Consider the following 12,191-nt stretch of genomic DNA (forward strand, 5'->3'; position numbering starts at 1 on the left):
GTGCGTGCGAGTGAACGTGCTCCAATCTAAATTCACGCACGATACACAAATCAAATCGTGACGAAGAATGCATTACTTATGCAAATTAAACACGAACGTTCAATTTAACAGTACGAACCAGACCACAAAGAAGAATAAAGCGGGCATTAAACAATGCGGTAAAAACAAGATTTAAAAAAGAACGTCGTCTTGAACCACTTGCAGGGTCTCGGGGGAAGGCGACTCGCCGCGCACCGCCGCGTGGCGAGCGGGGAGCGCTCGCCAGCCACGCTGGACCGGCGACGCACCTTGCGCTGCTGCGCCACCACGAGCTCCTGGCGCTGCTGGTGCAGGGCGGTGGCCAGCGCCTCCTCCAGGCCGCGCTGGTCGACCGTGCGCTGCTGCTCCCGTGCCAGGACCAGGCGGTGCTCCTCCAGGGCCTGGCGCTCCGCCACCTCCCGGCGCAGCTGCTCTGTGCGCCGGTGCGCGTGCAGCAGCAGCGCGTTCAGCTCCTCCTTGTTCAGGTCGCCTGGGAGGCCGAGCGCGGAACATGCCGGCGCTCACGAGCGACGCTTACACGTCACCTTTTCATCTTATTCAGTTGCACTGCAATAACATTATTCTTATTTAAACTGTGCTATTTAAGCAAAATTTATTTAAATTTTACCACGTCAGGCCTACTGAGCTATATAGCTATTTTTCAGAAGTGACCTGGCCACAAATGATAGCTCAACGAAGTGGCTTAACATGTGGACATTTGTAGCAAAATACTCTAAACACATGTTTCTAAATGTGTTTAGAGAAAAAACCGGAGGGAGAACATGCAAATTCCAAATATGCAGGCGCCAAGGTCAGGATCGAACCCACTACCTCCTGCAAACCAGGCTAAGGAGTTAACATCTCGCAACCGCGGCACCCCAACACATTTCCTCGTAAATTAAATTACAAGGCCCGTACATTTCATTTATCACAGCCTTCTTCGATGAACTCCGCTATCAATTTGCGTTCGTATTCGCATGCCTCGTTTGTACGATGCAGCCAAAACGTTGCTCACCTCTGCCCTGCCAGCCGGGTACGATGCTCTCCAGTTCTTGCCGGAACTCCTCCTTGGCACGTTCTGCCATCTCCTGGTACTGGGACACGAGGCGCGCTTCTGTCTGCGCCGCTTCCACCTGAGGGCAGGCGGCACGGGGGGGCCGAGTGGGGGGCAAACGACGCACGAATGTTCGCACGGGGGCGGCACGTGATTGCGCACAAAACACTTTTTCATTAACCCACGCTAATGAAAACATTTTCACACGCGTACGCGAAGGGGAAACACGATCCCATTCAGACGGAATAAGTAGAGCCCTCGTTGTCGCTGTACCGCCCTCTCCTGGCGGACCAGGGAATTCCTCCTCGTCGCCTACGGGAAGGGAGTTTAACAACATTCGTGCGGTGATCCACCAACCCTCGCTGCCGCCTCCGCGGCGCTGGATCACAGCACCGTGGAGGCGGCAGTTCACCGGAGCAGGTTCCGCCCACGTGGGACGGAGGGGGTCTCACGCGACCGTACGCCCGCTCGTGCCGGCGCGCGGTCCGCACACGACCCGCACCGCGGCGCCGGCGGCGGAGCTCACCCTGCTGGAGGCTCCCTGCAGCTCAGACAGCATGCGGCGCACGCTGGAGCCGGCGGCCTGCAGACGGGGGGCGGCCGCAGGCGCGGCCGTGCCGCGTGCCTCTTCCACCAGCCCCTGCAGCTTCACCACCTCCTCCCTGGCGGCATTCGCGGCACGGCACGTCGTCACAAATGGTCACAATGCCTTCCCAACTTTTACTTTTCTTCTTCTGGCGTTTAAAGTCAACGTTTATTTGTTATGAGGAAAATCCTGTTTTGCCACTTACCCATCTAGTTTCGGTGGCAACGGCCCCCAGCCCCTGATAATCGCGTTATCGTTGTGGTGGAGAAGAAACAAGCAAGAAGTCAGCCAGGAAACTCGACGCGTAAATTATTAAGACTCGGAGTACGATCGACCAAACGTCTCGACGGGGGAACCTCCTGAAGCGGTCTTGAGACTCGGCGAGGCTCCTCTGGGCAATGGCGTTACGCGATCCACGGGGGTCTGCAACGCACGGCGCCGGCACTCACTGAGCCACGCGCTGGGCTTGCGAAGCTTCGTGGACGGCGCGGTCTCTTGCCGCCAGCGCCTCCCGCACGCTCTGCCACTGCTCCGTCTTCTCTTCAGGCGACATCTGCAACCAGCAACGCCGCGTTTGTGTCGCAGCCCCTCTCGCCATCGCTTCGCTATGCCATTGCTGGAGTGTAAACCCACTGCAATGTGGGTAATAGATCTCCCTTCTGTCATGCAGCTTTCAGTGTGGTGTGCATGACGGGTGTGGGCTGGGTGTCTGTGCATGAAGGGTGTGGGCTGGGTGTGTGTGTGTGTGATGGGTGTGGGCTGTGTGTGTGTGTGTGATGGGTGTGGGCTGGGTGTGTGTGTGTGTGACGGGTGTGCGCTGTGTGTGTGTGTGCGTGACCGGTGTGGGCTGGGTGTGGGCTGGGTGTGTGTGTGTGCGTGACAGGTGTGGGCTGGGTGTGTGTGTGTGTGACGGGTATGGGCTGTGTGTGTGTGTGCGTGCGTGACAAGTATGGGCTGTGTGTGCGTGTGTGCGTGCGTGACAAGTATGGGCTGTGTGTGCGTGTGACGGGTGTGGGCTGGGTGTGTATGCGTGACGGGTGTGGGATGTGTGTGCGTGATGGGTGTGGGCTGGGTGTGTGTGTGTGCGTGACAAGTATGGGCTGTGTGTGTGTGTGTGACAGGTATGGGCTGTGTGTGTGTGTGTGACAGGTATGGGCTGTGTGTGTGTGCGCGTGCGAGTGGTGGCTGCTGCGTACCGCCTCGTCCTCCATGGCGTGCCGGAGGCAGCTGATGTATGTGCCTATGGCAGCGGTAGCCGCGTCCTGGGCCCCGACGGCCTGCGCCGTCACCAAGCCGCTCCGCGCCACCGCCTCCTCCAGGTTCTTAGACAACGCTGTCCCACACGGCACGCGCCGCACGTCACACACTCACCAGTCACACAGTGTGCAGCACGCACCGACACAATACCACATCACCACTCGCAGTGCATGCAGCACGCACCTACACAATACCACACTCGCCACGCACGTCACACACTCACCAGTCACAGTACATGCAGCATGCACCTACACAACATGACATACACCACTCATCGCTAAGTACAAAGTTCACCAGACATCACTAAAGGATGCATGCACAACGCTTGCCGTCAAGTATGTGCTCCAAGCGCTTTACTGGAAAAACCACTCACCCACGAGTTCCGCACACTGCATATTAATATTATTGTGAAAGCACAAGGTGGACACCAATAACATCTCGCATGCATAAAACTCTCATTGTTCGCAGATCAAGCCTCCGTTCAGGAGAGGCTGCCGGTAACATTCACGCTAAAAAATAAGAAGAAAAAGGGAATTGAAGAAACAAAAAGACAAAATCAAAATTATAAAACGGAGAGGAGGAAAGTTCCAGTGGACATAACACTGCTCAGATATGTGTGACCCCTCCGATCGTCACCTTACCAGCAACCTCTGCCTCCGGGTCTGTGTCTTGTGACATCGCTTCCTTAGAGGAGCCACCAGCTGGGCCGGCCTCTAGCAAGTCACGCGGGGGGGCTGCCACACACTCCTCCGTTAGTGGCTGGGCATGCACGTGGGCGTCCCCCTCGTCACAGCCGTCACAACCACGTGGCGCTCGCCCAACCGACAAGTGCAACCGCTGTCACCACCGGCGGTCCAGTCAACGTTGTTGTCGAGCGTTCGTCTAAATACCGTCAAAGAGGAACGTCAAACTAATTTTGTTTGAGTCACAAACACAATAACGTTTGTGTGCTTTAAGTGAAAGTCGAGGCCTGTTGACTTTTGTCAGTCGTGTCAATATGGAACATTATTTACGTTGGATTTAATACCGCTATTTAATTTTTTCAGTATGTGTTAATGATAGACCAGTGACGGAAGATTCTGCAATCTGCCCTCTCAGTGGCACGTGTGCCAATGAATAGGATTTTACAAAACTCCAGATGCGTGCACGTCAAGTAATTTGCCAATTTTGTATCGTCATGTTTTTAATACAGGACTTAGAAGACACCTTTTTTACGAAAAAAATAATCAATAATAAAAAATGATATATCTGCTTTCACAAAATGTAAAATCAGCCATAATTTGTTAAATATTTAACCACAAACTAAAACTTCTCAAAAGTAATGACTGATGAAGTAATATAGAACTGCTGCAGCGTTGGTTTCACGGCTGTGTTGCAGAGCTCTCCGCTGCGTTTCTGTGCTGTGCCGCCTGCTGCCCGGCACGATGTCCGACGTTTCACTCCACGTGTTGGAAAGCTTCTTCGGGAACTGAATTGAGCTCACTTCACATTGCTGGGAGCGTCTTCAGGAAGTGAATTACAGCGGCTACCAGCACGTGGAGCAAAAACGCCGAATATCACGGGATACAACGTGAAAACACATCGGAGAGCAACAAGAACCGGAAATCTTTTCAAACGAAAGTACTCGTCCAATTACATGATTCGTAAACAATAAGGGCAGCGAAGTTGAGAACAGAGACGTACAAAGGTTGGAATGAGGCCAATGAAGAAATACAAGCGAGGAAGGTAGTGCTGATTAGTAGGCCGAGGGCAGGAGAGGGAGCCTGCGTGCCACGGGGTTACGGCGCCACACCGTCCCACTTCAGCCCCTACCCACCTGCTGGTGTCGCGTCGCCCGAGGGCTCGTGCTTGCAGGACTCGCACGCGTGCTCTGTGCGAGCGGCGCCACCCCCGTCGTGCCCGCTGGCCCCCGCGCCCTCGTGCCCCGGCTTGGGGCCGGTGGCCGCGTCCGTCACGCCGGGCGCCGGCATGGAGGGTGCTTCTCCGATGGAGGACAGGATCACCGACGCTTCCGATGATCTATCTGCAATTGGGACGAAGGCAGAGCAGGGTGTGGAGAATCTAGGCAAATCTAACAGCGGAATTGACAATCTACATCCAAACTCTGTCTTCCCTACTCTCAATTTCAATCCCACTGTGCTGTCAACACCATGAGACAAATATGTTTCCATATCCAGGATGTAATATTCCAGCCCTCAGAATTGGTCCCCAATGCTCCGTCACTGGTTACCATGACGAGACAATCAGCTGCAGATTGATCAGAGTCGCCGCTCAGATTGGATCCGGTAGGTACCGACCTGCTCAGTGTCCCCACACAGCGTTAGCTCCCGAGCCAGCCGACCTCCCCACAATTCAAGCCTCTTAAATGCTCCGTACAGGATGTTCCCGCGCAGCAGCGGTACCTTCCTGCTTGACCGGCGCCTGTGCAGTTGCTGGGGCCGCACGCTCGTCCGAGTGCTTCTTCTTTGTGGGGGCGATGGGATTCAGATCCCCTGCACCCTGCGCATGAACAGGTGCAGTAGATACCACCGTTACCACCGTCACCACGGCAACACGAACCTCTGCCGCCCTTCTCTCCGTACCACCCTTCGCCTGGGTTGTGTGCACTACCAACTCCCTGAGCCTGAGCCCGACTGCCTCCTTGCATCTGTCTCGGCGCTTGCTCTCCTTGAAGACGTATTGCAGACAATTCAGCAAATGTGCGAGGCCAATTCAGCAGGGACCGACTGTAGAAACCACCGAATGTGACCGATTCAAGCTTGGCAGCACACTCCTCCTTGGCAGAGTCAACGGAAAAAACACGCACGGCACGCTCCGGCAGCCTTTGCGAATGTGCGTGGTCACTCCGGCTCAAAGATTCCATCACGAGCAGCAAAACGAACGTGACGACGGCAGGGACAGGGCGAGTGGGGGAACGAGCGCGACGACGGCGGCAAGGCGAGTGGGGGAATGTCCGTACCGGTTTCTTGCTGGGCATGGGCAGGAAGGGCACGCTGGGGCCCAGGACGGCGCCCAGCAGCTTGTCCGCGTAGGGAACGTTCTGCTCCAAGCTGCTGCGGAAGCGAGGGTCCCAGCTGGCGTAGAGCACGGTGCCCCCGAGCCCCCCCACCACCACCAGCAGGCCCCCCCCCACCACCTTGCCTGCTGCTGAGGGGCTGAGCGTACGGTGTGGGGGAGCGGGTGAAATGGGCTCAAGGTGAGAAAATGTTCGTGGCAATAACTGCAAATTGTCCTTACATTTACATACATCAGATTCAACATACAGATAGTCCCCGAGTTACGATGGTACGACTTACGATATTTCGATCTTATGATGGCGATAGCGATACGACAAAATTGTCAAATATTTTAAATTTTGCACGGCAGGCAAACGCAGCAGCGTACGAGGTACGATGCTGTACGTTGGGACACTGTGGGGATGTATGCCTTGTGTGATGCAGAGGATTGTTTCCTGAGAAAACTTTGAATTAAATAGCAGTTCATATAGGTAGGCTAAGAATTTACATTTATTTTACTTTACATTTTACTCTGTGCAAAACAGTTTTGTAATTATTAAATACATACAGTATATATTTTATACAGTACAGTACTGTAAATTGCACTGTTTTGCTAAATTATCACCATTCTTTAAGACTCCTGGGTAGGCTGGGCCTCTTCGACTTCCGATATTTTGACTTATGATGGGGTCGTCGTTACGCATCTCCATCGTAAGTAGAGGACTACCTGTATTTATTTAATAGCGATTATGACTATTGCGTCACATTAATCAAGAAATGTCTTTGTCATCTGCAGAAAATTGAGTATTTAGATGCTGAAATGAATGCAAGTATCTTCCAAGTTTAAGCTCAGTTGTATGTTTGCAAAATTGATGGTCCCTTACTGGTAGACAATGGTCTGTTTAATACATTGACTTTCGCTCTAATATCATCCATAATATAAATGTGTTGTTAAACCCGCCACCACCCGACACAGCCAATTCACAATGTTGTGGATTTGCTCTCCAACACACCGGTGTGCTGTACTAGTAACGATTTGGCATGTTCTGTTTACGTGACAACCTTTACTAATTGGCCGTGTCGGGTGGTGGCGGGCTTAACGACACATTTATATTGACGCGATCAAAGACGATAAATCACTTTGTCATCTTCACTGGTTGAATTTAGATATCAAATATGCAAAGGTGATCCATACACTTGGTTTCCTATTGGTGTCTCTCACTCTACGCATCTCCTCGGTGTGCACGACCTCCTTCCGACATCCGCGTGCAACACCTTCCCCGCTCAACACTTCTCAACTCTAACACATACCTACGTCGTACATACGTCACACCTCGCTCCACACAACGTTTAACTCAAGTCGGCGACATCGTGAATCTGAGAATGAGAGCATCTCCTCCTGGGCGTGGCGCGCATTCCCCCAACACTCACCCCGAGCCGGGGATCCCAGCAGAATAGCAGCGCTTGGCATGGGTCGAGGGGCATGGTGTCCGGCCACAGAGGCACTTCTAAAACACGTGGCACACGCAAATACAAACAATAAACATCGGGACCAGAAATAAACCTTTTCGGCTGTGGGAACTGTTCTTCAACTGACCAGTGAGCGGTATGGAACAATAACAACTGGCACGTTATACGCTCATACACCGCGTGGCAATCGCATTTTGTTTGTCGGTGTCGGGTGGCAGAGGGCTTTAACACAGGTTTTTCCAGAACATCCCATGATCTAACCTAAAAATCTACTACAAGTAATTTTAATCAAGTTGACCATGTCATCATCATCATCATCATCAGCCAGTATCAATCCACCCCTCGCGGTCCTGCCCTGTACCAATCGATCGAGCACCTGCACCAGATCCATCTACTACTTAATTTTCACAACAAAATGGGGGTTTTATAAAGTGTCTTAGAGGACCGCGTATGAAAACACCGTAATTCAACAGTGTAAATAACTTGACAGATCTGGTATCTGGGCCATTCTTTCAGCGCAAATGCTATCACAACGAAGCCATATTGCTTTTGCTCTGTGAGGAATACTAAATATTTCCATCGTGAGTCGACTACTGCATAACGAGATGGGAGTTGGAGAGGAATCACAAACAGTGACCGGCAATGACGTCTACATCAGTGGGCCGGACACCGCTAACGTGAGCGAGTTAATTCGTGGGTGAGTGACAGCGTAGGTGAGAGAGTGAGCCTGTGAGTAGGTAGGTGAGTATATGGGGTGGACACCGTGAAACTGCAAGGCCCCGTATCTCGCCTCATTGGTGCGTGGGACAATCAGGTCATCGTGTGCTGCCAACCGGAGTCAACGGCGACCGGCGGAGTTCAGGTTACAATTCAGCCTCTGCCACAGCTTTGGAAGCAGGCCTGTCGTGTACATCTCAATGAAGGTGTAGACTTGCTACACACAGAAATAGGATATGCAGCCGAGCCATGTGCTGGGTATGTGAGAGAAGGAAAATGGTGAAAGCTGACCTCGTATCAGCGGTAGCTGGGTCTCCTCACAGCGTTACGCTCACATTGGAGAGTTTCACCTTGTTGGCCATGACCGTTCCAGGGCCCTGCCCTGCCCCCCTCCCTCGTGACAATCCCTCTCCCTCTCGGCCACTCAACTGCACGGTGTTGATGTCAGGTGACACGACTTGCCCCGTGGAAAATTCTAATTGGCGGTAGAATGAGCTGCGCAATATTGGGCTTATTCTGCAGTTTACCTGGAGATTCACTAGTGGTGGTACATCTTGTTCACAAGGCTGTCCAGGGTGTCAGATGACACATACAGAGCAAACATGGATGTCATGTACACATTTTAAAGCTATAACGAATACTGGAGAGTTAGTGGAAATTACATCTTATCCAAAATCTTACAGCATACTCGTTCAAAATAGCCAATTTAGACGACATGCGATCTAGGTTGAGAAGAACCGGATCTCTGCGAGGAGTGACACGCTCGGCAGCTTCCACATAGCGTTACGCAGCTGATAAAACGATTATACTGTCGTGGCAAACCTGAGCCACCCATAAGCACACGGTCCAGGTACAGATACTCCTCCAAACTCTGCACAACCATGCCATAACACGAATAATTTCCAATGATGCATCAGAAACGGCTCGACTAAACAAGTGTCACGAAAATGAAGGATAGATGGTGCCATCAGTCTTCATGCCATTAAACAACAGATTTTACATTGACAATATCTGTCACATTAAAACACATCAACCGCTTGTTACCCCACTGCCAATGCAGACTCTTCATTTGTATCTGTTGCAGTAGAGGTACCATTTTAAAGAGCCGCTGATGGGACCTGAAAAATCTGGCAGCAGGCAGGCTCGGAGCTTGCTCTCAACGCGTGAGCCTCTGAAGGCCGCACTCCGTCGCACTCCGTCGCACTCCGCGGGCCGGCACAGCCTGGTCTCATCCCGCAGCAAGCGCCGCCGCTTCAACGCGACACGCAGCGCACACGTACAGCGTTCCTTCGGGCTGATAGTAGATCTGTGCATTTTTTGACATATCTATTACCGGCTGTGACCGCACGGATCAAAAACACGGACATTTAAGAAAAAAATGGTTCAAAAACTGATACGTGTGTAAATAAGCATGGAGAGCTGCATGCTGGGAATTACACTGAGAAGACAAAAATAAGAAATATGAGAGCAGAAGACAAATAAAATTAGAGACAAGGCACTTCCTATTTTAAAAAGAAAAGTGCACTTTGTCAGAAGCCTCGACCTTGGCTCCTGGCTGTGTCAGCCGAAGGAGAGAACACATTCGAGAGGCTGCCCACCGTGGACATGGAACAATGAGATCGGGTCGTGTGCATGTCGGAGATCGATTGTGGCATCATCATCGCAGGGCCATGACAATGACTCAACGATGATGGTTCAATCCCATCATGCACTGTTATCATATTTCGCGTTTCTTGGTGACTTACCAAGTTACCTGCCCTCCTCTCTGCGCAGGTGCCCCACCCATCACAACATTCTTTTTTTACCAGTTTACATTGAAAACGCCTTTTCATTTTCTCGAAGGTCAGACATTTATTTTCTGGTTGCAGACGATATTCCACATGGTCTGTTAACAAAATTAACTCTCTTAACGTGCTTTTGTCCTTACATGTAATTGCATTTTCATCAAAACACTATATTATTCACATTACTACATGAACACACACACACAGCCTTTTGCTACCTCCACATTCTCAATTCACAGGATTCAGACAACAGAGCCCATTCCTAACAACTGCAATTAAAAAAGGCTCACCAAGTGACCAGTTTTCATCATCAGTACCTAAATCTGCCAAAAAGTTGCACTGCCCGAGTCAATATCCTCACTGGTGCTATAATTACCCACTCCGGGGTCCCACGAACACATGACAGGGGCCACGCGGCTCCTCTGCCTGAAGTCGTCGTAGCGAGTCGGGGTCCACCACGAGGCACCAGAGACTCTCTCTCGGTCACCACGGTCTGTATAAGGCCCCTGATCAACGTCACTCAACTCGCGTGACAACGACGGATGCCGAGTCGATGCAAAATGCGTGCAACATGACGAAACCACAAATGTGTCCGTCATTAACGGAGTACTGTAAAAGCAGAATCTGATTTTTAAAAATACATTCGGAGTGCGCCGCCTCAAGCACGTGTTAGGGGACACGGGGCGTCCTCCCCAGTGACTCAGGACTGTATGGGCAGGACGACATTGCGACTTGCAATAATTGTGTCTTTCTGTGTACTATACCCAACTTCCTTTGCACCGTACGTAGCCAACCGTGCTCATCGGAGTTGCGGTCTAAATGAGCATTTTCCTGTTAAGATTGTGGTTACTCAAATGAAATAACAGACCAAAGGAAAGCGTGTGGGTAAGGATTAGATTTTAAAAAATATTTTTCAACATTAGCATCAAGCTCAAGTCGATACAGATTTCGTCTTGCATCACAAAGCTCCCTACACTGTTGGGAGATTGCACACAAACATCCCGTGGTGCCCAGACGTTCTTGCACAACCCACTATCCCGCACTCTACACACCGCGAGCAAACACGGATCAGTTAAGAGGTCACGAGTACTAGCCACGAACCTCACCACTCTAAACAAGACGCCACATTTTGTTATTTTCTTTGAACCCATCTACGTGACTTTACCGACAGACCCAAAGAATATGAACGCCGCATTCCACCCGTTCAAGCAGCGGTCAGGCCGAGCGCTGTTTGTGGACAAACCACGAACCTGGCGCCATTCCGCGTTGCGCCGTCAACGTCGGCGCCGTGAGGGGGGCAGCGAGAGGGGGCAGCGCGGGGGGGCAGCGAGAGGGGGCAGCGAGAGGGGGCAGCGCGCTCGCTCTGGGGTGCTGGTGGTGCTGGGCCCGGCCAGGGAGCGGCGTGTACAGTGCCTACTACAGTGGCAGCAGCGAGAGCAGCGCCAAGGGACGGGCCCGGTGCGTACAGTAACCAGTACAGTGCGTCGCCGCAGTACACACCACGATACAGTACACAGTGCCCACACACACACAGTCACCCACACACTCGCAGTGACCCACACTCACAGTGCTCACAGCCACACGGTACGGCACGCACGGTACAGTGCCCACGGTACAGTGCCCACGGTACAGTGGGCGACGAGGCCTCAGATTCGACTGCCGAATTTCGTTCCCCACACCACCACCTCCCCTCCCACCTCCCACCTGAATGAGCGTGCCCGCTCTCCTGCAGGACCTCCACATGGTTGCTGGGCAAGGCGTGGTGCGAGGCAGGCACTGTGAGCAGAGTGTGAGAGAGAGAGGCAACAGCAGGAGGAGCAGGAGGCGGGTGACGGCGGCTGCTGCTGCTGCTGGGGGCTACCCGAGAGGTCGCTGCCCTGCGCCGCCTCGCGCCCAATGCCACCCAAAGTCACCCCGGCGCATGCGCACTGCGACCACGTCCCAGCCGGCCCAGCCCCGGGCCACGCGTCACCGGGACAACCCAACTCGTCCACGCGGCGGGGGGGAGGGGGGAGGCGTGTTTAGAAGTGCGGCGGTTGTCGCGGTGTCGACTATCTCCGTGCCCCCCATCACCCCCCTTGCTGACGCTGGGAGTGGTCGCGCCCGGTAGCGCGCCCACGTGCCGTGCCGCACGTGGTTGTTCCCGTGTCGTCGACTTGGAGCCTCACCCAGGTTCGGAGGTTCGCTGCTGATCGACCGTGGGACCACGCGGACGTCCAGAATAAACACCTCGTTCTCGACCAGGGGGTTGGCAATCAAAAGGACAAGATAGTTTTTTTTATTCTATAAAAAGAGACTCAGTATTTCAT

The 12,191-nt window shown here is 52.7% G+C and overlaps 1 protein-coding gene across 2 annotated transcripts in view; it reads right to left on the bottom strand.

Moving 5' to 3' along the window:
- The window catches only part of IMMT (inner membrane mitochondrial protein), a 16,449-nt gene extending 4,641 nt beyond the window's left edge, over positions 1 to 11,808 (bottom strand). Inside the window, exons 1-11 of one of the 2 annotated variants that reach the window (XM_078599638.1) lie at positions 11,587 to 11,808; positions 7,343 to 7,419; positions 5,875 to 6,070; positions 5,318 to 5,414; positions 4,732 to 4,938; positions 3,557 to 3,649; positions 2,855 to 2,991; positions 2,108 to 2,211; positions 1,599 to 1,734; positions 1,034 to 1,151; positions 288 to 508 (exon numbers count right to left, since the gene is read on the bottom strand). In XM_078599638.1, coding sequence (XP_078455764.1) covers positions 288 to 508; positions 1,034 to 1,151; positions 1,599 to 1,734; positions 2,108 to 2,211; positions 2,855 to 2,991; positions 3,557 to 3,649; positions 4,732 to 4,938; positions 5,318 to 5,414; positions 5,875 to 6,070; positions 7,343 to 7,419; positions 11,587 to 11,625 — 1,425 coding nt within the window. In that variant the 5' untranslated portion in view covers positions 11,626 to 11,808. The remainder of the gene's footprint in view (positions 1 to 287; positions 509 to 1,033; positions 1,152 to 1,598; positions 1,735 to 2,107; positions 2,212 to 2,854; positions 2,992 to 3,556; positions 3,650 to 4,731; positions 4,939 to 5,317; positions 5,415 to 5,874; positions 6,071 to 7,342; positions 7,420 to 11,586) is intronic. The other variant, XM_078599639.1, reaches the window with a different exon arrangement.
- Positions 11,809 to 12,191: the final 383 nt, after the last annotated feature.

This window comes from Lampetra planeri, chromosome 12 (assembly GCF_965212315.1).
Source record: "Lampetra planeri chromosome 12, kcLamPlan1.2.h2, whole genome shotgun sequence".
NCBI classification, from domain to species: Eukaryota; Metazoa; Chordata; class Hyperoartia; order Petromyzontiformes; family Petromyzontidae; genus Lampetra; species Lampetra planeri.